This window comes from Balaenoptera physalus (assembly GCF_965194825.1).
Source record: "Balaenoptera physalus genome assembly, chromosome: 4".
NCBI classification, from domain to species: Eukaryota; Metazoa; Chordata; class Mammalia; order Artiodactyla; family Balaenopteridae; genus Balaenoptera; species Balaenoptera physalus.
This window is the reverse complement of record NC_138891.1, coordinates 87,536,241-87,563,995: the sequence shown is the minus strand read 5'-3', so window position 1 is coordinate 87,563,995 and position 27,755 is coordinate 87,536,241. Positions and strand designations below refer to the sequence as shown.

General features: G+C 42.9%; 1 protein-coding gene across 6 annotated transcripts in view; it reads left to right on the top strand.

Moving 5' to 3' along the window:
• Nucleotides 1–24,115, top strand: part of LOC309659923 (TPA-induced transmembrane protein) — a 49,371-nt gene extending 25,256 nt beyond the window's left edge. The window contains exons 5-8 of one of the 6 annotated variants that reach the window (XR_014263039.1): nucleotides 2,213–2,394; nucleotides 7,664–7,991; nucleotides 11,012–11,112; nucleotides 13,394–18,495. Coding sequence is in view for 1 of the 6 variants with exons in the window: in XM_082460216.1 (XP_082316342.1) it covers nucleotides 2,213–2,394; nucleotides 7,664–7,668 (187 nt within the window). In the remaining 5 variants the exon portion in view is untranslated. Of the gene's footprint in view, nucleotides 1–2,212; nucleotides 2,395–7,663; nucleotides 18,496–22,116 lie in introns of those variants that run through there. The other 5 variants (XR_014263038.1, XR_014263040.1, XR_014263041.1 and 2 more) reach the window with 5 other exon arrangements.
• Nucleotides 24,116–27,755: the final 3,640 nt, after the last annotated feature.

Below are 27,755 nucleotides of genomic sequence, written 5' to 3'. Positions count from 1 at the left end.
TGAGAGAGGAAGGATATTCAGAGCGTAAATGGTCTTACCAAGAATCCAGCCCATATTACGGGGTCTAGAGGAGATGGGATTGCATAACGGGTTGGGGTATAAACACTGAGAAAAACCCATCAGAAAACTGAGTAAAACAAAATCTGAAGAGTAACGTGAGAGAATCTATTTATAAAAGTTATTTGAAAGAAAAACCCAAGGGTTTTAGGATTTTTGGGTAAAGAAATTCTGCTGGGAAACATTTTTTTTCATTTTTTAAAGTCCAGACAGAGTTTCAATAGTGTGGAGCTGAGAAACAAATGCATTGCCTCCAAAGCCTGCTGCCGCACGTGGGCAGGAAGGAAGCAGCTGAATCCCTGGCAGACGGGCTTGTATCCACGGTGGATCCCATCTCAGTCCTGGACCCACCAGCAGGAACCTGGGAAAATGTCCTTTGGTTCATCAGCTTCTGGGCCCACTGTAGTGGTGGGCAGCTGAGGCAAAGCCCACAAGGTTCTCTGCTTCCCTGAAAAATCCCTCCTCTCCCCTCAAAATTCAGCCTTATGTCAGTTCCTCCAGTGACCTGACTTGGACGGACTAGGAGGGGCTGGCCAGGCCAGGTTAGGCAGCATGACCCTCTTATTCCGCTTCTGGCCTGGTCTTCTGCAAGTCAGCCTCTGCTCCTTTCTGCTAGCAAACCCCAGTCCTTGCCTGTGGGTGTGCAGGGTGGCTGCGTGTCAAGATGTTGACCATCATTAGCTGTAATTAGAGGATGAAGCACTGGGAACAAGCAGTGGCACCTGCAAACCAGAGTAGCTGGCTTAGAGTTTGAAAGCACATTTTCACCTGTTTGTAGAGGCATCCTTGAAACTGTGAATTTCTCTAGAGTCCCGAGTGTACGTTATTTGTATGAAACTCAGGGTTTGGCACATCTCTTGGCTGTAGTGGAGTTCATAAACTCAACTGTCAGCTCGTCAGTCTAAGAGTATTGGCCTATGTGACCTCTGGCCACAAGAGGGAGCTCTTTGCCAGTCGTTGGCAGGGACAGTGTCTTGATTCACTCCTGGGACTGGCTTGTCTGCAAAACTTGCCCTTATGTAAAATAGATAGCTAGTGGGAAGCAGCCGCATAGCACAGGGAGATCAGCTCGGTGCTTTGTGACCACCTAGAGGGGTGGGATAGGGAGGGTGGGAGGGAGGGAGACGCAAGAGGGAAGAGATATGGGGATATATGTATATGTATAACTGATTCACTTTGTTATAAAGCAGAAACTAACACATTATTGTAAAGCAATTATACTCCAATAAAGATGTTAATAAAAAATTTTTTTTTAAATAATAAAAACAAACAAACAAACAAAAGATGTTAAAACAAAAAACAAAAACAAACTTGCCCTTGGGTGAGGGTCTCAGATGTGGCCACTCTTAAATATTTTATTGCTGGCTCTTAATCTGGACCTTTTAAAAAAATCTAGGCCTTCTTGAACCAAAGGATATCTGTTGAGAAATCTAAATGTTAAGGTAGCATTTAACAAGCTGTATAGACTGTTGATTAGCTGAGGATAGCCTCATGATTATTTTTATTTTAGAAATGGGGAAGTATGTTCTAAGAAGATGAAAACTCCCTTTCCTTAGGTCCCCTTACTGAGAGTTTGCAAAACCTTAGGAAGTGGAAATGGGACAGAAAAAGTTTCTCACTTTGGGGACAAACCAGGGAGGTATGATTTGCTGCTGATACCCAGGCCCATCTGTGAGAGTTTAGGAGTCTGCATCCAGCCGATGGCAGGGAGCTTTGGGCCCTACCTTGAACATTTTATAGGTTAAGTAATGAACTGGTTAAACTGAGTAGCTCTGACACTCACTTGTTGGGGCAGGGAGAGGCTGTGGTGTGAGAACAGGAAAAAAGGGGTTCCCTGGTCTGCCTCAGGGGTAAAGGCTGGTGTTGGGCAGCTCTTGGAGCCTCGTTGACAATAGCTGAGTCAGTATCTCCCCTGCATGGCCTCTCCTGGCGGACTCCTAGGGGATGGGTTCTAGGTGGAAGGAGGAGGTTAGGATCACCTCAACTTTGTGTGATGGATGCATTGATGAGGGGCTTCTAGGGCAGTACACTCTTTGCTCTTTTGTCCTGGGAGGGAATGCAGAACTAAAAAGATGTTTTTCCTAAAATCAGTTTCCTGAGTTGCAGTGTGATTCTGTTGATATTTTTAACTGTCTCTGTTTGGTTTGCCTTTCAGTGGTGAAAACGCCACCATAACCTACCACCTGCACTTTGGGTTTCCGTCGGAAGACCACAACTTTATGAAGTACGTGATGAGTGAGGAGTTGGTGCTGGGCGTTTTGCAGCAGGATTTCCATGATCAGAACGTGTCTGGTTGTGAGACTCTGGGGCTTGATCCAGCGTCCCTCCGGTTCTCTGGTAAGTCGAGCACATCAGAAGGCAGAGCTGTGATGATAAACAAGTGAACCAGACAGGGCAGATGGCTCGATTTGTTTTCTAAGCAGGTGATGTTCCACGCTCCGCGGAGGTCACCCAGTCCCGGCCGTCCGTGAGCAGACAGAGCAACTGGAAAAAATGTTATGGAAACAGCTAAACTATAAACATGAGGGTTGCTACGTGTTCCCTTGCTGTGGTTCACCCACATTCTATGCCCCATATCCCACATCACAATATCATTAGAAACCTTCATGGAAACACTGTGGTCTCACAAGAGAAGCAAGTGCTGAAGAGTTTGAAGTAAACGATATAGTTAAGTTGTTGAAAGATGATCTCAGTATGGGGAATCTATCTCTTTTTCTATTGAAGGCCACTGAGTCCGTTAAGACAGGGATCCCCAACCCCCCGGGCTGCCGACCGGTACCGGTCCGTGGCCTGTTAGGTGGCGAGCTGCATAGTAGGAGATGAGCGGCAGGCGAGTGAGCGAAGCTTCATCTGCCGCCCCCCAGCGCTCCCCCATCGCTCCCTCATTGCTCCCCATTGCTCGCATTACCACCTGAAACACCCCGACTCCCACCTCCACCTCCAGTCTGTGGAAAAGTCGTCTTCCATGAAGCCGGTCCCTGGTGCCAAAAAGTTGGGGACCGCTGCATTAAGATATTAATAGAGGGACATAAAAAGGCAAGTTCGTCTCTTTCCCTAGAAGATTGTAATACATTTACTCATCCACTTTTAAAACTAAAAAAAGGATGGGGAAATGGATATGTTTTTTAACAAGCATAGAAGATACCCGACTTGTCAGAATCTGAGAACGTTGTACAAAACCTGCCAGAAAGGAAGGTGGAAAGGTGAGATGACCACCGGCCTTCGAGACCTCCGTCCCTCACGTCTGTCTGCACTGAGCTTTGGCCTTACTTCCCATTCTTCTTCTCATTTCCCACTTCTGATTCCTCACTTGGAGAGGTTTTAGCTCTTGTTTAATGCCAACCGTCTTGGACGGTTTTTCACCCACAACCCATCAGAACCACTCTGCACATCAGCAGTGGTAAATACTAGTTGAATGAATGAAAAAGGTGAACGAGAAGAAGGTGTGGTGAGCGGCAGGCGTGGGGCCAGCAGCCGAGGGTCAGGAGAGTGCAACAGATTGTAAAGCACACGTGTTACCACACGGTGTGAGAAGAGGCATTTATTGTGATGACGCTTGATTCTTGGGAACGGAAAGTGGAAGTGGACTGACCTTGGCCTGGGAAGGCAGAGAGTTTTATAAAGCAGTTCTTAAAGCTTTCTTTTTCCCAAACGAATAAAAGGAATGACGTTCAGAGGGCCAACCTTAAGCTCACTGGGAAAGTCACATCAATGAATAGTTTCTTCCCTGAGCCTCTAAATAAATGAAGTGTGTCTCTGGGCCAGGCACATAACATACTGTGTGGAGTGAAGAGGTTCTGCCCCCTGTACAGGAATTTTAGAAAGAAAGAAGGAGGTGAGGGAGAGGGAGAGAAGGAAGGAAGGAAGGACCTTTCAGCCCACTCCTGTGTACGGCAGAGAGAGGGGAGGCCCACCCTGCCTGCTGCGTGGTGACTGACCTTGACTTTCTGAGCCTCCTCTAAAGCTGTGGTCACCAGCACTTTCTAAATGAGGGCCAGGGGGTGGGAGGAGGGTGAGACAAGGCTGAGGATGATTATGAGGCTGGCAGGTCCGCGTTCTGAGGGCAGGTGGCTCATGAGGCCTGACACAAGACCTGGAACTGAACCCCAGACTCTGCATCGGGGATGCAGGCCCGAGTGACGCTGTTTCTGCCCCTCAGGAGACGTTACTCTTTCTCTCAGGCATTTTTCCTGGGGATGGGGGTTTCTGTGGCCCCCCGCCCACCTTGCAGAGCATGGGCGGTGTTTGATATTTTCAGGAGTATGAGTATCAGTCCCTTCTCAAGTAGAAGGGTAGACAGTGACCATTTGGCAAGTGAGGAAGGAAGAAGAGCGATGCAGAGAAGGCAGGGAGGCAGAGGGAGGGGCAGCTCAGAGCGAAGTCCAGAGGGAGGGAAGAGAGGGGTGTGAGGCCTCTGGGAGGGACCAGTGAGGCCCCGGGGTACTGACGCCAGCAACCTGTGTTTGTCGGCGCGGTGGGCTTGGCGAGGTATTCCCCCGCTCCTGTGCGGAGCTAGGCAGGCGCTGTCCCACAAAGATGATATTCTGATTCTTCAAAGAGCAAAGTTTGTTTTTGTTTTTGTTTTTAAATATAAATCTGATTCTTTTTTTAAAAAAAATTAATTAATTAATTAATTAATTTTTTGGCTGTGTTGGGTCTTCGTTTCTGTGCGAGAGCTTTCTCTAGTTGCGGCGAGCGGGGGCCACTCTTCATCGCGTTGCGCGGGCCTCTCACTGTCGCGGCCTCTCTTGTTGCGGAGCACAGGCTCCAGATGCGCAGGCTCAGTAGTTGTGGCTCACGGGCCTAGTTGCTCCGCGGCATGTGGGATCTTCCCAGACCAGGGCTCGAACCCGTGTTCCCTGCATTGGCAGGCAGACTCTCAACCACTGGGCCACCAGGGAAGCCCTGTTTTTTTTTTTTTTTAACGTTTTCCTCTTTTTAAAAAAATTTATTTTATTGATGTATAGTCGATTTACAATGTTGTCTTAATTTCTGCTGAACAGCAAAGTGATTCAGTTATACATATATATACATTCTTTCTCATATTCTTTTCCATTATGGTTTATCACAAGGTATTGACTATAGTCCCCTGTGCTGTACAGTAGGGCCTTGTTTATCCATCTCGTATGTAATAGTTGCATCTGCTAATCCCGACCTTCTTGTCCTTCGCTCCACCACCCCCATCCCCCTTGGCAACCACAATTCTGTTCTACAAAGAGCAAAGGTTCTTAAAATTCTTTGGCTCATATGCCCCTTAGAGAATTTGGAGACAGCCTTGTAACTTCTCCTGGGGAAAAAATGCACACACTCTTCCCCCTGAATTTTACAATTTCAGGAATTCCAAGGATTCCCTGGAGCCGGGCTGCAGTTCCTTTGGGGTTCCTGTGTGTGTGCTGAAGAGTCAGAACCTTAAATTAGCTTGTAATTTGGATTCCTAAGGGATTTTGTGTGTATTTCTCATCCTCTAATTTGGAAATACGACAACTCTTTGACCTAACTGCAGGCATGTTGATGCCTTCTACAAATAAAAACTTCCCTTAATATTGAGTCATAAGTGAATTTTTAAATTTATATATATATATTTTTTAAAGCGTTTCTGATTTTTTTTAAATTTTTTTAAATTTATTTATTTATTTATTTATTTATTTATTTATTTATTTATTTATGGCTGTGTTGGGTCTTCGTTTCTGTGTGAGGGCTTTCTCTAGTGGCAAGTGGGGGCCACTCTTCATCACGGTGCGCGGGCCTCTCACTATCGCGGCCTCTCTTGTTGCGGACCACAGGCTCCAGACACGCAGGCTCAGTAGTTGTGGCTCACGGGCCTAGTTGCTCCACGGCATGTGGGATCTTCCCAGACCAGGGCTCGAACCCGTGTCCCCTGCATCGGCAGGTAGATTCTCAACCACTGCGCCACCAGGGAAGCCGTAAATTTATATTTTCTTCCAACTTTATTGAGATATAATTAACCAATAGCACTGTGTTAGTTTGAGGGGTACAGCATAATGGCTTGGCACATGTATTAGGAAATGACTGCTGTGATAAGTGTAGTTAACAGCCATCATCATCACCTCGTATAGTTACAAAAGTTTCTTTTCCCTTCTTAGGAGAACTTTGTGGATCTACTCTCTTAGCAGCTTTCAAAGGTACCCTGCAGCAGTGTTAATGATAGTCACCATGCTGTACATTGCATCCCCAGGACTGATTTATCTTGTAATAATAGGAAGTTTGTGCCTTTTGACCACCTTCATCCAATTCCCCCTCCTCCACACCCCACCTCTGGCAACCACCAATCTGATCTCTTTTTGTATGAGTTTGGTTTTTTAAGATTCCACATATAAGTGAGATCCTGCAGTATGTGTCTCTCTCTGTCTGACTTATTTCACTTGGCATAATGTCCTCAAGGTTAAGGGAAGTTTTTTATTGGATCACTGCCCCCACCTCCCTTCTACCTCTGAGCTTCTTCACCTAGTGGAGGGAGGGGTCCAGGGACAAGGAGGGGAATCTGTTTTACAATGTAAAACAGCTGCATGAGTTATTTTGGACGTGGGGTAAGTTATTTTGTTGTGTTGTCTGACATGTGAGGGAGTTAACCAGTAGACTGAGTAAGGAACAAAAGCAAAAACTGATTAATGTGAGAGAGAAGAGGAAAAAGCTCTAGGCAATGAGAATAGTGAATCTCGTTTGCACAGATTTGGGGTAAACGGATGGGCTGGCTGCTGGCAGAGAGGCCAGTGTATGCATTCTGCCCTCGAAAGGACTGCCTGGGGTGTCGAGGGAAAACATTTAGGTTGTTTATAGATTCCCCAGGAAACACAGAGTTTATAGCCAAAGAGCACTGCTTCTCAGCCAGGACAACTTTGCCCGCTCTAAGGTATTTGGCAAAGTCCAGAGACATTTTAGTTGTCACCATTGGGAGTGTTTGTGGGAAACTAGCATCTAGTGGGAAGAGGCCAGAAAGATTTTTCTAAACCTCTTACAATGCACAGGACAGCTCCTGATGGCAAAGAATGATCCAGCCCCAAACATCAACTGCCAGAACCCTGCTGTGGTGCACGTGGGTCCCCTATGTCCTGTCCCGAGTCATTGTCTGGGTACCTCTGCTTTAGTCAGGCCAGCTGTGCGCCATTTCCCTCATCAAAATGTCTCGCTGAATATTGTGCTGTATTAAAAATGAAAATTTAGAGGTATTTTTATGGTTAGATTATGAAAAAAAGACTGTTAAAATGTCCTCTGCATCCAAAAGCCCTCGTCAAAATGTTATTTATCATGAATTATACCGAAGCAAATAAGCAAACAATGTAATTTGCCTTCTGAAAGGAATTCAGAGTTGTGTGCATCTGCGTGCGTGCGTGCGTGTGTGTGTGTGCATGTGTGCGCCTCTGCATGTGTGCCCCTGCGTGTGTGCTCATGTGTGCCTCTGCGTGTGCGCATGTGTGCATGCGTGTGTGTGTGTTGCCTGAAGAGTAAACCTCCTCTGTTAGGAATTTACAGATATTCCACTTTTACATTAGAGTTTATAATCAAACCCAATGAAATAAAATAAAAACATAAATGTTTAGAATAACCATGCTTTTTAAAAAATGGTGACTTTGTATTTTCTTTTCAGAATGAAGTGGTCGAGGTCAATCTGTGTCTGAAAGCAGCACTCCACTGAACTTTGGGATGAAGAGAATTCATTCCGTTTTACAGAAGAGATCCTGTGAATTAACGTAGAAGGACTCACAGTGACTACAGGGCTGGAGACGGCCCTTTTTCTCCTGATTCTGCACAGTTAGAGTCTGGCACTACGTCCAGCAAAACAGCACCCAGGGCTGCCCCAGCTGGGTCCAGATGGGGCGGGGTGACCAGGCGGCGGGTGGACCTGCAGGGCCAGGTCGCTGCTGGTCTTGAAGCACTCTCTGCCTCCACCCACACGTGGACACGCTGTCTTCAGGGTAAGGGTGGCCTTTGAGGCAGAATCCCGCCAGCCTGAGCCCGTGGCGAGAGAAAGGGGAGAGGCGAGGTGAGGGAGAGCTGAGCCAATCGCTCCCTGAAATCCTCCGTCCCACCCCGATGTCTGATGTACCTCCAAGCAAGGCTGTGAGGAAAAGGCAGGCATTTCACCAGACGTAAGCAGCATGGTCTGTGTCTCCTTCCATAGCCCATATCTCAGCAAACTAGCCTTGGCACTCCATCCAATGTTATGTAGAGCTACAGAAATGAGGTGTGTGTTTCTCATTTCCCTTCTGTGTATAGTTCCTGCGACTCCTGAACACCTCTTACGGAAACACGGGTCCATGTTAGTTTTGAACACACGACTCTCATTTTGGATGGTTTCTCCATTTATATTATCATCAACGTTCATCAGAGAATCATTAAGACTGCTTACCGTCTGCTCTAGGTAGTACATGTTGGTTTTTGTTGTCCAGAGTCACTAGCCTTCCTGTAGGATTCAGTGTCTTCAGGCACTGATTGTGTATCTTTTTGGAGATAGTTGTGAAACAGGAAGAACCGCGCTCAGAAATAAACTGCTGGAAGTTTAACGTCAGATCCTTTTGGGGGGGGTGAGGGTGGAGTGAACAAGAGCGACTCTATTGGTCGTCTACGGATATAGAATTACCTGTCATGAGGGAACAAAGTGTCTTGTTAGGAAAATGGCTTTGCTGGAAATTTCCAGGAGAGTTTTGTGGTCATGTAATGAGAGGTCCTCAGCCTCAGTATCTCAGTTAAATTGGCCCTGGGTGGACGTCAGGCTGGGGGCAGCTGCTTTCCGGGATGTGTTGGAGTACGTGTTGGAGTACGAGTCACCGGCTAGATTTGCCTGGGGCTCTTTATGACCCAGGACTCTGCATAATGTGAATGTGCTTTGTTATTTAACTAAAAGATAACATTGTGTTTCATTTTGAGGATAGTTCCTCCAACTAGTGAAACAGGTGAATTTCCCTTCTTCCCCTTATTTTATATGTCAAACCTAAACCTTCGTGTTTGTACTTTTAAGAAAATAATGAAGAACTTTATTTTTGCCTCCGCATTGCCACGTTGACCTTTGCTTCATAGGGGTTGACTCTCCAGGGCCAGGATTTGGGTTGGCATGTTCTCGCAGTAAATGGTGTTGGAAGTGACCTTTTCATTTCCCCAAGGGCAGCTTCCCCTTCTGAGTGAGTAAGATTGAACTGGGCTGGCCTGTGTCTTCCTCTCCCTGTTCCTGTTGCCGGGGGAGCAGGGGGGAACCGTCTCTCCTCTCCACTTCCCCCCGGGGCCCCGCAGGCAGGACCAGGTGTCTGAAGAGCCTGGGGCTGGAAGGAAGGACTGTTTCCTGTCTGGAGGCAGGACCGGGTTTGATTCTGATCTTCCCCTCTCTTTTGGAAACCACCAAGATGCAGGCACCTTGCCTTGGGTTCTGACCACTTGAAAGTCATAGAGAGGATTTTCCGTGAGTTTGACTCTTCTGCCCAAATGGTGTGGAAAGAGCTGAACTTTGTGACTAGACCGTTTTGAGGTGTTTGGGGGAAAATGGCACTTACATACTGTTGTGCTATAGGAGATGAATTGATTGGCCATCACACATCTTCATGAAGAGCATAATGAAGGTACATAAGAAGGTTTCAAGAATATCTGTGGTATCACTGAAAGGCTTTTTTTGTTTTGTTTTGTTTTGTTCTGTTTGTTTTGTTTTGTTTTTTTGGCCACGTGGCTTGTGGGATCCTAGTTCCTCGACCAGGGATCTAACCCAGGCCCTCAGCAGTGGAAGAGCAGAGTCTTAACCACTGGACCACCAGGGAAGTCCCTCACTGAAGGATTTGAGAAAAAAAACTGGTCTTTTCTGGGAGTCACTTAGGTACAGGCAGAAATGATACAGCCAGATCAGGGGAACCTGCCCCTCCTCCCATTACTGACAAAAATTCTAGCCACGTGTCCTATTCTTTTCTCCCTTTCAATTTAACTTTGTTCTGCAGATTTTTTAAATGATCTGTGTTGCAAAAGGCTACAGAATATACCAATGAAGAAGAGGATGATAATAAGGAAAAAAGCCACTGGTCTTATTAGGGAGTCAGGCTCTGCACAGATGAAACAGGAAACAGCAGGAAAAAATAGGTGTTAAAAATAAATAAAGACAAACTGCAGGGTTGTGTGATGATCAGAGAAAAGGGTGAAAAGTATAGTTTAATGGGAGAAGGCTTTGCCTAGGAAGTAGGTCTGGAGCTGAACCTTGAAGCAATGGTGGGATTTGAATAAACAGATTTGCTTCTCTTTACACATGTTTGTGTCTTAGCATGAGCTGCATGTTTTCTCCTTTCCCCTTTAGATGTGGACTCTGGACATGGATTCTGCCCTATTCAGAGTCTGATTAGTGCTGAGAAAAATGGGAGAAATCTCTATGCCTTCCCTTCTCTGCTCCCATTACTGTTTCATTGTTTTAAAATAAGCTAATTCACACTATTACTGCATTGCTAGCAGCAATCTTTCCTTTATGATTAAAGTTCACTATCCTCTTAGCAACAGAAGGCAGCCCTCTCATCTTATAGTTAGGAAACCAAGGTCTGGAGAGGTGGAAGGACCAGCCCAGAATTCCACAACGTTGGGGTGCAAAGTCCAGCCTAGTGGGCAACCACACACGATCAATGGCCTCCAACTGGTGGGCACCCCAGGGTCATGCTCAGTTCAGGCTTGGCTACCATCTGGGAATCCATGAGGAGCACAGGTGGTGAGGGGGAAGGGATGGGTTGAGAGCTGTGATTATCAGACTGTACAAGAGTCTCTGGGGTGATAATGACCACTCAGCGCTTCACCCAGTGCCTCGCGAAGGATCCCTCTGTTAAGAAAGCGGGAGAGACTTACACAGATCCATTTAACTGTTGACAGAACCGAGACACACTCTGATCAAGTGGCTTTCAAGTAGCTTTCTGAACTCAGTAGGTTGGCTTGGAAAAGAACAGAGTCAGATAAATGTAAACAATCTCCTTTTTCTCTGAAGGCTCCTGTGGAATCTTGGGGACTCAACTTTCCTGTTCTACCTATGCCTTTCCATTCCTGAGCATATTTGAAGCATCTGTCACCCAAGGTTGTCTTAAAAACGTGAGCATTTGAATTTATTTGTTGTCAACGGTAGGTTTCCCTGACCTATCTTTGTCTTCTTCTGTTTTATGTAAAAATTTATTCACAGACTAAGAGATTATTTATAGCTACTAGTATGAACTTAAAGCAGAAACCACAAAGCCTGCAGATACTGCATAAAATATGCCTCTGTGAACTTTGGCAATGTATAGTTTTAAGATCAACATCAGGGAGGGGAATTTTCTGATTATATGTGTGACTTAAGGGACCAATTTAAATCCTCAGTTTCTTATCAAGGACAGGAATTCTTTAACTTAGGGGTTGCATCCCCAACCCCTTGAAATTGTATACAGATATTTATGTGTGTGTGTGTGAATGTACATTTTCTGTAAAGAGGGTACCCTACTTTCATCAGAAATCCTGAAATCTATGGAAAATAGATCAGCATTATATACAGCCCTAGTAGTTATTTCAGAGCACTCCCAAAGGGTTCTCCTGCTCAAAAATAATTCCCTTTCAAAATCCCTCTAAATTTCATTATAAGAACAATTTTCTTTGTTTAAGCATTTATACTTAACATGTTCCCTATAAAACATATTTGGGACAAGTAATTCTTTCATGGGGTAACACTCAAACAACTACAACTTATCATGTGGTACTAAGAATATTTAAAGCAATTAACTTCCACAGTGGTCCAACGTCCACGTGAAAAATCCCAGTGTAAACCCCAGCAGTTTTGTGTTTCTGCCTCGCTGGAAGAGTGCCAGTTGGCCCTGCATCACCAAGCACATCAGCACATGTTTTTCTATAGACATCATAAAGAGTTTTGTATCCCTTTACTCTTTGATATCGTTTGTTCAGAATCTGTGACAGATGATGTACATACATTGAATATAATGCTCCTGCTTATGGGTGATGGAACTGAGCCTCCAATCTACATGCTCAGGTTCTCAGAGGGAGGAAGAATGGGAACCAGGATTCGAATCATTGATTATCTGACTCCAGTATCCACATTCTTTGCCCTAAGCCATGTTACATCTTGTACTGTATTCCCTGCTCTCATGCATGTCTCCTTTTGAACTTGAGTGAATCCCGGCCAAAGGTCAAAGTTAGGATTCCGTGTGGAAGAATTTTGCTAAAAATAGGAAGTTAGTGGAGTAGAAGATATTAAGATGTGATTGGCTCTTAGATCAAGACCATCAGCTGGCTGAAGTCTCAGCAAACCTGTGTTGACACATCCAACCTTAAGTCACTGGATTTATCCCTGCTGGGCCCCCTAGCACACTTTAAATAGCAAAATGATTTAACTTTGTTTCGGTTGGGGAACAAACAGTAATTAAACTCATAATGCATCTACTGCTTATCTCAACAAACTTTTTACTATTTTAACACCCCTAAAATTAGGGCAATAGCTACGGGTTAAATAAAACAGGAAGTTGAGAACACAGGTGTGCATACAGAAATAGTCTAATTTGCTAATTGTACTTGCTCTCACCCTAATTTATGGTTTAATATTTCCATACCATTTTATTGGTACTAGCTCTTACGGGTTACACCGATACCCAAACGCACTTTTGTTTAGTTTATCTATAGTTATGATTATTTAAGGAAGGAGTCTGCAAACTGTTTTTCTGAAAAGGGCCCCAAAACAAATATTTTTGGCTTTGCAGGACCTACAGTGTGCATCACAACCTTTCAACTCTCCTGAAGTTGAGGAGCCACAGACAGTACATAGACAAATGAGTGGGCTGTGGGCCAGTGACATTTTATTTACCAAAACCGCGAGTCGGCCAGATTTGGCCTGTGGGCCATAGTGTGCTGACCCCTGTTTTAGGGGATAGGCATAATTGTAGAAACACTAAAAGAAAGATAAGGGAAAATAAATAATTGGGGCATAGGGAGAAATGCTCATTAGAGAAGAGGGGTGTGTGTGTGTGATTTTTCCAATGTGGACTCTATTCATAGTTTATACATGGCGTATTATTTAACACATACATATACCCTGTAGTAGAGGCCCTTCTATGTAGTATATTGGAAGAGCACTGAATTGGAAGCCAGGAAGTCAGGCTCTAGGTAAAGTTCTGCCACTCACTTGAAATGTTGCATTGAGCTAGTTATCCTCTGAACCAGAAAAGATAATGGGATTAAAGGATCTCCAATGATCTACCCTATCCTTCTCTGATGCTATGATTTTCCTAAGATTTCTAGGGAGAAATACAAAGTTAAAAAATATGGATTAAAAATATATAAAAACTTGGCCTGGAACTTACTAATTCAACCCATGTAACCAACCAACCACCAGAGCCAATGAGTCAAAGGACGCTCTGCGAAGGACACTGCTTAGAGGTGTGGAGTAAGAGGAACGCCACAGGTGCCCACCCGGAAGGCTGTGAGTGAGGAGCTGGGTCTACACACGTGTGGAATGAGGACTCCCCTTTGGGTGCACTTACTACGATGGGTGAAGCTTCCCTGTGACTTCAGAGGACAGTCATGTGGACATTTTATAGGAAGAACCTGAACAGAGGAGCAGGGGATCAGGGAGTTCTTCCCACCACTGAGTAGAATGGCCCATTTCTTAAAGCCACTTAGAACCAAAGATGGTCACTTCCTTCTCAAAGAGTGGGTGTTTGGGATAGTTGGTTGATCTTTGGATGTTGGACATTGAGAAGGATCTAGGAGGCCCTGAGGCTTGCAAACTACATTCTCCAGTGACCCCTACAGAAAGGGCTGTTGTGTGTGTGTTGAGGGGGAGATAAGCTGAAAGGGCTTTGTGCCCCATGCCTGCTTCAACCAGAGCTCCCCATCCCTGGCTTTTATTTGCTGGTATTAAGTACTGATCCAGTCACTTCATTAGAAATGAGAAGATTGAGCCTGAGAAGGGGGCATAAGTGGATGTGGCTATATCAGGGAGTCAGAGAAGATTCTACTGGGCATGAGAAGTTCATATTCATCTTCTGGGGAGGACGGATGCCTAGGGGCCGAAGGCACACGAAGAAGCAAATACTCAGTCCCGTTTCCGCCCAGCGACTCTCTGGGCCTCTCAGCCTTGAGGGGAACGTTCTCATAGCACTCCTCAGCAGCGTTCCCTGATGGCCTTTTCCCGAGGACGCTGTGATTGATGAGGGTGTAGCACAGATCCTCCGAGGAGCCCTGGTCAACATTCTCCTGCTGGTCAAAGGACAGCCATCATCAAGACCTGGCCTCTTGCCATTCCCTTTATACTTCATCTCAACAGAGGTTCAGCCTTGGGCAAAGTCTGTCTTCCATGGCCGCTTCCCTTCCATCTCTTGTGTCTGGTTTTCCTACATGGCTGCCCCAGCCCAACCACTAGCCCATGCTGCCAGAGTTCTCATGCTGCTCAGAGAACTCAGCCTACTCAGGCATGCATTCTCTGACCCACGTCCCAGAGTGACCCCAGACCACACTATGTAATTCCCAAAGTCTCAGGACCCTGAGGCTGCTCAGTCTTATATAAGAGAACAATCTGAAGACACCTTAAAGTGCTTGGGTTATGATATTTAACCACCCATTCTAGAGATATCTGCATTAGTAAAAAGAGAATCCACTTAAGAGAAGGTCTCATTCAGTGAAATCTCAGGAGATAAAAAGCAAAACAGCAAGGTACAGGAGAAAGAGCATGGATTTGGGAGTGAGACTTGTTTTTGAATCATGCCCCTGCCATCTTTTCGGCTGTCTGGCTTTGAGGGAACATCACTTAATGTCTCAGTTTTCTCATCTGTAAAATGGGTAGGAAAATAATAATACAAATCTTACAGGGTTGTTGTGACAGTTACATGAGATGATGCATGTGAAGCGCTCAGCCCCCTGCATGGCATAAACTAAGTGCTCAATAAATATTAGTTCCTTTCAATAAATTGTGCAACAGAGATGGCTCTTGCTTCTGCTGTCAGGCTCTGCATATGTCCCTGGGCTCACAAGCACTGGTGTCTAAAGAGTTCAATATTAAGGTCAGAAGGGGTCTTGGAGGTCTTCTTCTGCTATCTGAGGTGTCTGCATTTCTACTGTCATCTCAGAAAAAGTCTCAGAAATGTTTGCATTACCTGGATGGGAGCAGGTGATGTTTCTTCATCTGGAGAAAGAAAATACACTTAATGAATTTCAGGTCATGGGGAGGTTTCTGGGAGGGGAGGAGAGGGGCACTGAAAGATAAGCAACCAGAGAGCCAAGGAACAGAAGGGGTAGTCCTCCTCCAGCTATCCTGATCTTCAACACATTCCTGGGGAGTGACAGGGCTATCTAGCCAAAAAACAGCCAGAGCTGTGCTGAGACGCTGAGTGGAGGAAAACACATTCAGTGGGTCTTTGGATAGGAAATCACACTTCCCTCCCTTCCTCACTCTTTCCTTCTCTGTCCTTCCTTACCTAAAATTTGTTGCATGTCTACCCTGTACCAGGAACTGGAGAGACAAAGAAGAATCAGACAGTCCCTGCCCTCAGGGGGCTCACAGGCAAGCATAGGAGGCAGTCAGGGGTCTAAGAGAGATCCACAATGCAGAGGAAAGCTGTCGTTTCTACTGTAGGTGACGGGACGATGGCAGTGTGGAAGCTGGTGCTCAAGGAAAGCTTTACAGAGAAGGAAACTCTTAAACTGAACATTCCCATTTTTGAGACTGCTCGCAGAAACAAACATAAGCAGACCAATTTTTCAAAAGCCAATGTACTTAAAACCAGCTGGCTCTGGCCGCTCAGCAAAGAGGCAAACACACTAGCTCAATAAGCAAACATGGGAATTCACAAAGAAAACTCATGATATCTATCACCCTACGTGGGAGGTGGTTGTGCCGATGCAGGCCACCTTGCCGTGTAAAGATTTATATTCCCTCAGTACTGACATTCCAGATTCTCACATCTCTATAAATTCCCCTGCTTATCTAGGACTTCCGTGACTATCGCTGCAAGAAAAGGGTCTGTGGGGATCCAAGATGGTGGCGTATGAAGACCCTACAGTCAGCACCTCCTGTGGACACACCAAATCTACACCTACATACAGAGCAATTCTTTCTGAAGAAGAACTGAGGGCTGACTGAACAGTTTTGCACAATAAATGACAGAAGGACCAAATAGAGATGGGTAGGAGAGACGGTATGGGCAGGAACCCCGTCCTTGATACAGCAACATGCAGGAGGGAGGGGTATCACTGAGGGGCCCATGCGTACATTCGCCTCCCTCCCCCCACCCCGGGGTGGGGGACACAGCAATAAAAATAGAGGTTTAAAAGGCACCTAGACTCTATGTGAAGAAATCCATTTACTACCCCTAGAGCATCTGCCAAATGGGCAGGGAACTACTGGAACACTCCTCAGGTTCAAAGGCACTGGAGGCCACCATAGTCCAGGTGCTCCAGCCAGGCTGCCAAGATGACCGCTGCATGCTCCAGGCCCACAGAAGCTCCAGCCATCCCCCAAAAGCAACACCGGGGGGGGGGGTGCACTCTGGCTCCCCACTCCTGACTCCTACCCCAGCTCCAGCCATCCCACCAAAGCTGCTCAGCACATACAGTCTACACAGAGGCTACTCCTGCACAAGGCCATGGCTGCAAGACTGGGAGTCTTTGACTAATTCATAGAAACAAACACAGGAAATCAAACAAAACGAGGAGACAGAGGAATGTTCCAAATGAAAGAACAAAATCACCCCCCAGACACAAACCCTAATGAAATGAAGATAAGTCATTTACCTGATAGAGTTCAAAATAATGATCATAAGGATGCTGACCAAACTCAGGAGAAGAATGGAGGAACACAGTGAAAACCTCCACAGGGAATTAGAAAATGTAAGAAAGAAAACCAATCGGAGATGAAGAATACCATGACTGGAATGAAAAATACACTAGAGGGAATCAACAACAGATTAGATGATACAGAGGAAAGGATCAGTGATCGGAAGACAGGAGAGTGGAAATCACCCAATCAGAACAGCAAAAGGGAAAAAGAATTTTTTAAAATGAGGATAGTTTAAGGAATCTCTGGAAAAAACATCAGGCAAACTAACATGCACATTGTGGGGGTCCCTGAAGGAGAAGAGTGAGAGAAAGAGGCAGAAAATGTATTTAAAGAAATAATGGCTGAAAACTTCCCTAATCTGGGGAAGGAAACAGACATCCAGGTCCAGGAAGCAACAAGATGAACCCAAAGAGATCCACACCAAGACATATAATTAAAATGGCAAAAGTTAAAGAGAGAAAAGACAGCAAGAAAAAAACAGCAAGTCACATCAAGGGAGCTCTTATAAGACTATCAGCTGATTTTTTAGCAGAAACTTTGCAGGCCAGAGGGGAGTGGCATGATATATTTAAAGTGCTGAAAGGAAAAACCTTAACAACCTAAGAAAACTCTACCCAGCAAGGTTATTATTCAGAATTGAAGGAGAGGTAAAATTTCCCAGACAAGCGAAAACTAAAGGAGTTTATCACCACTAGACTGGCCTTACAGGAAATGTTTAAGGGTCTTCTTTAAGCAGAAAAGGAAAGATTATAACTAAAAATAAGACACTATATGAAAGAAAATATCTCACTGGTAAAGGCAAATATATATTAAAGCCAGTGGAACAGCTGCTTGAGAAGCTAGTATGAAGGTTAGAAGACCAAAGTAGTAAAATCAACTATAACTACAATAAGAAGTTAAGGGATACAGAGAATAAAAATGTGAAATATGATGACAATAACATAAACATAGGTGGGGGGCAGTAAAAATGTAGTGGTTTTAGAATGCATTCAAACTTAAGTAACTATCAGCTTAAAACTAACATATACACACACACACACACACACACACATACACAAACAATCACAAGAGACAACTACAAGTAAGCCAACAAACTGGACAATCTAGAAGAGATGGATAATTCCTAGAAACATCCAATCTTCCAAGACTGATTCAGAAAGAAATAGAAAAAATGAACAGACCAATTACTAGTATCAGTAAAATCAGTAATCAAAAAACCCCCAACAAACAAAAGTTTAGGGTGAGACGGCTTCACAGGTGAATTCTACCAAACATTTAAAGAAGAGTTAATACCTAGTCTTCTCAAACTCTTTCAAAATATTGAAGATGAAGGAATGCTTCCACGCTCATTTTACAAAGCCTGCATTACCCTGATACCAAAAGCAGACAGAAAAAAAAAAAGTACAGGCCAATATCCCTGATGAACTTAGATGCAAAAATCCTCAACAAAATATTAACAAACCAAATTCAACAATACATCAAAAGGATCATACACTGTGGTCAAGTGGAATTTATTCCAGGGATGCAAGGATAATTCGATATCCACAAATCAATCAATGTAATACACCACATTAACAAAATGAAGGATAAAAATCATATGATCACCTCAATAGATGCAGACAAAGCATTTGACAAAATTTAACATCTATTTATGATAAAAACTCTCAACAAACTGAATATAGAGGGAATATACCTCAACATAAAGGCCATATACATCAAGCTCACAGCAACATCATGCTCAATGATGAGAAGCTGAAATCTTTTCCTTTAAGATCAGAAACAAGACAAGTATGCCCAACACTCACCACTTTTATTCAACGTAATATTGGAAGTCTAGCCCCAGCAACCAGACCAAAAAGAGAGATAAAGGGCATGCAAATTAGAAGGGAAAAATTAAAACTATCTCTCTTTTGCAGATGATATAATACTATATATAGAAAACCCTAAAGACGCCACCAAAAAACTATTAGAACTAATAAATTCAGTAAAGTTGCAGTATACAAAATTAACATACCGAAATCTGTTGCATTTCTATACATTAGTAACAAACTATCAGAAAGAGAAATTAAGAAAACAATCCTATTTACAATTGTATCAAGAAGAATAAAATACCTAGAATAAATCTAACCCAGGAGGTAAAAGACTTGTACTCTGAAAACTGTAAGACATAGATGAAAGAAATTGAAGACCACGCACAAAAAATGGAAAGATATACTGTGCTCATGGATTGGAAAAACCAATACTGTTTTTCACAGAACTTGAATAAATGATCCTAAAGTTTGTATGAAACCTCAAAAGATGCAGAATAGCCGAGCAGTCTTGAGAATAAAAAAGCAAAGCTGGAGGTATCATGCTTGATGATTTCAAACTATATTATACTACTGTAGTATGCTATTACTATAGTAGTACTATGGTACAAATACCATACTACTATACTGAATATTATTAAAAAGACAACAAATAACAACTGTTGTCAAGGATGCGGAGAAATGGGAATTTTTTGCACTGTTGGTGGGATTGTAAATTGCTGCAACCTCTATGGAAAACAATATGGAGTTTCCTCAAAAAATTAAATATACAACTACCATACGATCCAGCAATTCCACTTCTGAGTATTGATCTGAAGAAAACAAAAGAACTAATTTGAAAAGATACATGCACCCCAATGTTCATTGCAGCATTATTTACAACAACCAAGACAAGGAAGCAACCTAAGTGTCCCTCAGTAGATGAATGGATAAAGAAGATGTGGTATATGTATATACAATGAAATATTACTCAGCCATAAAGAGAAGGAAATCTTGCCATTTGCAGCAACATGGATGAATCTAGAGGGTATTATGCTGAGTGAAATAAGTCAGACAGAGAAAGAAAAATATCGTATGATTTCACTTATATGTAGAATCTAAAAAACAAAACAAACGAACAAACATAACAAAATAGAAACAGACTCATAGATACTGAGGACAAACTGGTGGTTACCAGAGGGGAGGGGGCGGGGGTATGAGTTAATAGGTGACGGAGATTAAGAGGTACAAACATCCAGTTATAAAATAAATAAGTCATGAGAACATAATATGCAGTATAGGGAATATTGTGAATAGTACTATAATAATTTTGTATGGTGTTGGTATATTATATATATTTGATATATATGGTATATATATCAAATCACTACGTTGTGCACCTGAAACTAGTATAACGTTGTAAGTCAGTAACTTCAATAAAATTTAAAAAAAGAAAAGGGTCTGTGAGTTTCAGCATTAGAGGCCTTATTTCTACCATTAGAGGTCTATTTCTATTTCTGTTTCGCTGTGATGGAGATTGGGGTTTCCTGCACCCACAATTCCCCTGGGTGAAAAGGCTAAGGGTGGGAGGGCTGTATGATTTTTTTTACACACCAGTAGGGCTTGTTTTTCAGAATCAGAGTGAATGAACCAGGCTCTCCTCTTTAAACCCAGGAAGGCAAAGGCAAAACTCATTTGTTTTTCTTCTTTAGAAACGTTGTGGCCTGTCCTCAGGCCTGTACTTCCTTTGCTTCCCCCCTTACACGTGACACTCCTCACCACCCTCTCCTTCAAATGCTTTTCTTTCCTTAACTTTAGCCCTGTTCAGTCACCAGAGACCGTTGCATCAGCCTCCTAAGTGGTCTTCCAGCATCGGCTCTTGCCACTCCCTCCTACAATCTGTTCTCTGCACAGCAAACTGGGTGATGTCTTTAATGCAAATGTGGTCATACTTGGCCCTTGTTTAAAGCCTTTCAGTGCCTCCTGTAGCTCTCAAGACAAAAACCCTAACCCTAAACTTGACCCCAAGGCCCTGCCCCTCCTCTGTGCTCTCTGTGCCCACACTGGCCTCCTTGCAGTTCCTTACATGTGCCTCACACCTCCACCTTTTGCTTTTATTGTTCCCATTTAACGCCTTCAGCCTGCAGACCTCGGGAAATGACAGAAGGCTATGGATAAGCCCGTTCTTGCCTCAATGAGCTCCCAATTTAGTGGAGAAAAAGAGACACACAATTGAACAAATTGCAGCAAATGTGTGAGTGTTATACTAGAAATATGCCCAAGGAGCTTTGGGAGCAGAGGGAAGGGGCAGCTTGGAAACCTAAGTCTGTCAAAAGTAAAAATGATGTGAAAGCAATGACTTACTTTGCTTTGGGGAGTCTTGTCTCACTTTACAAATGTGCATTTTTTTCCTATAAAAGAAAAGGAAAGGAAATCGGTTGTTTTAATATTCAGAAACTCTCAAAGGGAGTTACACTCAACTATGAAAACTTATGCTTAACTCATTTGTTAAAGTTATAAGCCTCTTATAATACCTCCTTCAGCCAGAGAAATAAGAGGATAGGAAAAAGGAAAAATTAAAGATAAGACCGAATAGAAATCTACTCCTTTGTGTTTTTCTCTCTCTCCCTTTTTCTCCTTCCTCCTCCTTTTTCTGAGGCTGGTATGGAATTGATTTATAGATGGAGAACTATGGTTATGTTATACATAACTTTTTTTTTTTTTTTTTTTTTTAATTGGCTGTGTTGGGTCTTCGTTGCTGTGCGCGGGCTTTAGTTGCGGCAAGTGGGGGCCACTCTTTGTTGCGGTGTGCGGGCTTCTCACTGCGATGGCTTCTCTTGTTGCGGAGCACGGGCTCTAGAGCGCAGGCTCAGTAGTTGTGGCTCACGGGCTTAGTTGCTCCGCGGCATGTGGGATCTTCCTGGACCAGGGCTCGAACCCGTGTCCCCTGCATCAGCAGGTGGATTCTTAACCACTGTGCCACCAGGGAAGTCCCCTCTACATAACTTTTTGGAGAGTTTTTTTCTGACAAAATTTCAATTTCTTTTATATCAAGGAGCCATTGTTATATCCAGTCCCAACCTCAATCCCAATCTATGCTATCCAAACAAACAAGCAAGCAAGCAAGCAATCAAACACCTCCCATATGAGCACAGAGGTGACTGCACTGTACTGATGACCCTCGGAAAAACACAGTATAAATATAATGGCAGCCAATTATCATCACAGGAGACAAGGACAACATCTGCTCTAAGGAGAATGGCCATATGTCCTGGTTTACACAGACAGTTTAGTTAATGTTGTTATCAATCATTTAGTGACACTTAACTATTTTTAACCTCCTTTTCACTCGCAAAAGTTTCCCAGTTTGGACAATGAATTATATGGTCACCCTGGCTATACGTTCTCTGTGCAAGGGACGGAAATGCATGCTTCTGTCCCAGGTAGACGCTGGGATTTGCAGTGTGATTAAGGTGCCTTTCTCTACATTGATAGCCAGTTTCATCCTTGCTTCTGAGGGTTTCCCGTTTGAAGAGTGTGTAACCACCCTTGAGACTATTGTTCCTGTTTCTCACCAAACTCGAAGCGTCACTTCCCTGACTGACTCTCAGATGATGGTGCCTGGGCTAGTGCCCAGCTTCCACTGTGGCCACGGACAGTGGGTAATTCACAGGTAACTTACAGCAAATACCACATTGAAACTACACTTATAGGGAAATAACCCCTGAAAACAGTTCTCCACTCACCATGGAAGGCAGAAACACCCGTCAGCGATGTGGCAGTCCCAGCATCTAAAATACCCAAGAGATGACACAAATCACAAGTTTAGTTTCTGCAGCTTTGTTAGGGTGACTCTCTTCCCTCTGTCATTTCTGTGAAAACTCTTTTTTTTTCTCCCCCAAGATAATATTCATTCTAGGTGACTTGGACACATCTGTCATACTAGAATGGCTTCATCCTCCTAGGACATTAACTGGACCTTTGGAAATATGACATTATCAACTCCTAATCAGAGAAGGAACTTTCTGCTGTGTTCCCAGCAAAGGAAAAAAGGCTTGCTTATCTCCAATTTCAGCGATTTATGTGACCTCTTGTGATGAAGGACACACAGAGTTATCTCTAGGAAATCAAAGTAAAAGTGTGTGGACATTTGAAAAATTTCTTCTAGGCACCGATTAGGCAATGTTTACATAGGATCCCCCTGCACTCTGAATTTCTCCTATTTACACTCTATTATAATTTTCTGCTCACTTGTCTATATCCTACACTAGAAGGTGAATTTCACAAGGTTGGGAACCATTTTGTCTGTTCATCATGGTATAGATTACCAGGATATGCCACAGTGTCTGGCACATAGTAAATATATTTTCAATAAGTATTTGACAAATGAAGGAGTGGCTAAGAACAGAGCAACTCTAACTGGCTCAGATCATCAGATCTGCCTTATTGACCTCAAGGTATAGATATATAAACAGGACTTGTTATCTCTTTAATGGCAGAAAGGCTCAGGGTCTCTCTGCAGTCAGACATTGAGGCTAAGTCTGGGCATCTTTCTGAACTGAGTAACTATGTAGAAAAACATGTATTTCTATCTGACACCATATAATGAATGTATGATGCTAAATGTAAAGCAATAAGCTAAATGCAAGAATATCAGTGCCCGAGAAGGGCACTGGCCTTGTCTCATGTAAATTGCAATTTTCACAGAAAACACCAAGGCAGAGAACATGGGATAAAAGGGAAGGAAAGAATTAAATAAAGAAAATAAATTGGCTCATTGTTTGGGTTGGGTTTCTGTACAACTATCTTTTTATTGGTGGGGAGTTTAGGGTATAGAGAAAAAGAAACTAAAAATTAAACACAATTTACTATGTGCTTACTATATATATATATATATATACACACACATATATATATGCCCACACACTATAAATGCTACTTACTATTATATATATATTACTTACTATACATACTACTTCCTAAATGTAAATAACAAATACATTTTCTATGTTATATTTCACTTAATCCCAGAATAAATCCATGAGGTAGATATTATGATTCTATGTCTTACCCATGAAGAAATTGAGGTTAAAAAACTTATGCAACTTGTCTGAGGACAAGTGGGAATAAGTGGGAGAAGCTGAGTTTGCTTCTGGCAGATTCATCCTCTGAAACTCTGAGCTCCTCTCATGAAGGGAATCGGTGCCATTCTGCCTGATGGTGGGAATTTCCCTGCTTTTTGTAACAAATTTGATCTGGAGAGACATGGTGGCGTCTGCTGACTGGATGATGACCAGGTGGTAAGGGTGAAGTTGAAAATCAGATCCAAGTAAATATAAGACTTTTGAGTATATTAAGGAAGACATTTTAAGTCAGCATAGAAATGAAGACTCTGGGCCAACTGAGTAACTATGTAGAAAAATATGTATTTCTATCTGACACCATATAATGAATGTATGATGCTAAATGTAAAGCAATACAACTATGCAAATTATACTGTGGCTTTGTCTTATTTTGGGATGGGGAAATAATTTTAAGCATAAATTGGTAGAAACCAAAAAGCTTCCTAGATTTAATTCAATTATGTTTAAATATATAAGAAAAACATAAAAATTCTGTATGGCACAAGACACTCAGATTGGACAAAAATATTTTTGGTAATATATATGAGAAAGGGCTAATTTCTTCAAAGTAAAAATAGCTTTTACAATCAATAAAACAAAGTAGACCGAAATCCAAAACAAAAGCGGACAAAAGGCATATTAGCTCTTCACGGATGAAAAAATACACATCTCTGATAAATATAGACAGTAAAATAAAGATAATGCTTCTAATGTTATAAGTAGTTATAACCGTGACTTCCCAGTTTATTTTCTTGTTTATACTTTATTTATTCTCCAATTTCTTTTACAACTAACATGTATTAATGTCACAATCCTTCACTGCCTCATCAAAGTTCTAAAATACAAAATTACAAATGTAACATCAATCATAACTTTCTCAGTCACATCATATCTGTATTTTGTTTTATTTTTCTTTTCAAGACAGTATTTATTTAGGTTTCCAATCATTCATTCAGTGTTTATTGAGTGCCTACTATATGCCAGAAACAATGTTAGGAAACAGAAATTCAAAGATGAATAAGAAACAGTCTCTACTTTTGCGGACCTCACATCTAGACATAAAAATAGGGACTTATAATCTGATAGAAGAATGCTAGAGTTTCAGACTTAGGGCTGTGAGGATCTGAGGAGAAGTCCCAGACAACACTGACCCTCAGGGAGGGCCGGGAGACATTCCTCGGGCTCACCAAGCCTCCTTTTGGCAGGTGGCTTTTTGGATTCTATGTTCTAGCTCTCAGTGGGATGAACTGAGCTCTGGGACACCAAACACAATCCTGTAAAGACCACCCCCCAACTTCCCAGCTACCTCATTTTCTCCAAACCACCTCACTTTGTACCATAGGGATTCCCTTGTTTTGGGTGGTACTAATTTTTACAATGGCTGCTTTGACATTAATGAAGATGATGGTCCAAGAAAAGAATATCTTCTAATTATTGAACCCTACTCTGTATCAGGTACTATGCTAACATCACACACACTAGAACCCTCCAGCATAGGTATTGTGTTATTATTTCCAGTTATCATGAGGAAACTGAAAAGTTAAGCCAAGTTCTCTACCAATTTCAATGACCTCTGCTTACCTGTTGCAGGGAATGTGCACCAGGTAAGGTCTTATGCTATCAGGAAGCTTGCTGTTTATTTCGAACTTTAATAGTGACTAAAAGGGTGGTGGTGTGTTTAACCTTAGAAGAGCATAGCCTCCGGGCCCCCAGAAAGTTGTTCCATTTCTTAGGGGGTAGTCTATTGCACAGAACTTCCTCGATAAAGTCTTGCCTTTCAGCTGTCCTCCACCAGATGCTCACTGTGATTCTGGGGGAGAAGGCCAACCTATAAGGAATGGAACGTGTTCTCTGGCACGTAGTAGGCACTTCATTCTTGTCAGTCCCTTACCCAATTGCTTTCTCCCCAAGAGTAGACCTCTTTTTCTCTTTCTGGCTACATTGCCCAGACCCATCTCCTCTGCTCCCCATTAGGGAGTCTGGGCTCACCTGTTTTCCCTCAGCAGAGAGTTCCCCATCCTCTCAGTCCTCTTGGTGCCTTCCCCTCGGCTTGCCCTGTGTTCTGACAAGGGCTGCTTCTGACTTAGAGACAGGGCTGCGTTGCTCGGCCACCAGGGCAGAGAGAGCTGAGAGGAGAGTATCCCTTTGCAGAGGAGAGGAGGAGCCCGGGGGGAGGAGATTCAGAAGTGCACACATGCACAACTTCCTAAAATGTCAGAGGCTGAACCAACTGGGTTATTGCCCTTAACCAGAAGTCGTTAGTCAATGAGAGTTTTGAACAAATGGGGAAGCCCCGTCTGCAATTGTAAACAGGCCATGGGGGTTTTTCACCTCAGATGCCTAAACTTATTAAAGCACTTTGTAGTCCTAGAAACATCAGACGGGGGGGACTTTGTTTTAAAACAAAAAAGCTTAAAAATCAAGCCATAGACCAGTAGAAAATATTAGCAAAACATACATCTGGTAAAAAGACTTTTTTTTTTTTTTTTAATAAGTGGATTTATTTAGAGAGAAACACTCCACAGACAAGAGTGTGGGCCATCTCAGAAGGTGAGAAAGGCCTGGTAAAAAGATTTTAATCCAAAGTGTCTAAAGAACTCTCAAAACTTACTAAGAATAGAACAAACATCAAATAACAAGATAGGCAAAATATTTGAACAGATATTTCATCAAAGAAAATATACAGATGGCAAATGAATTCATGAAAAGATGCTCAACACCATAGTCATTAGGGGTGTAATAATGTAAATCAAAACTACAATGCAATACTTTTGCACATCTATTAGAATGGATAACATTGAAAACAAAAACAAAAACTGATAATACCAAGTGCTGACAAGGGAAGCGGAGCATCTATAATTCTCACATACTGCTGATGGGAATGCAATATGGTTTAGCCTCTTTGGAAAAGAGTATGGCAGTTTCTTATAAAGTTAAACATAGCCTTACCACACAACCTAGCAACCCCACTCTTAGACATTTACCCAAGAGAAATAAAAAAATTAAGATCTCTAAGAACGTGTATGTGTATGTTTATAGCTGCTTTACTCATAATTGCCCAAAAAAACCCAAAACAAAACAGAAAAAAACCCCTGGAAATAACCCAGATAATCTCAAGTAGTGAATGGCTAAACAAACTATGTCACATCCACACGGTGGGATTCTGCCCAGTAATAAAAAGGAATGGACTACTAATATATACAACAACATAGATGATTCTCAAATGCATTATGCTGAGTGGAAGAATCCAGATTTAATACCTACCTTTTGTGACATTCAGGATGAGGCAAAACTGTAGGGACAGAAAACACATCAGTGGTGGCCAGAGAAGGGGTAGGGGAAGGTTTGATCTTCAAGGATCAGGAGGGAACTTTTTTGTTATTGTTGTGTATCTTGTGGTGGTGGTGACATACATGACTGTATGCATTTCTCATAATTCATAGAGCTGTATACCAAAAAGCATGCATTCTACTATATGTAAATTATCTCAATAGAAAGAAAGGTTAAAAAATGAAAGAAATTAACTTGGGGACAGATTTTTAAAATTATTCTTATAGTTGATGGTTGGTTCAAGTTTGGCCACTCATTTGTTCCTTCATTCCTTCAACAAGTATATGCTGAGCACCTACTGTATGCTGGGCACTGTGGGTTTAGTGGTGAACGAAGCAGATACAGGCCTGCCCTCGTGGAGCTCCTTGAAATGAAATGAAACAAAGTGCAAAAGACCTTACTGCTTGTCTTAGAGTAATGGAGAGGTCATACCTGAAACAGGCAGGGCAGCTTGGGGAAGCAGCTTAGAAGAAACCATGTTAGAGAAGCTGGGGTACTAGTTGTGCAACACCGGACCCATCACACGTCACTCTTGCCCCCGTTGCTGCTCTCCAGACGTCAGGCTGTCTATGTGGGGGGTTTCCAGGAGCACTTTATGACAAATGGGCTGAGAGGTGGACAACATTTGCCTAGGAGGACAAAGTATTCTGGAGTGAGTAGGGCTTGTGAGAGGCGAAGGAG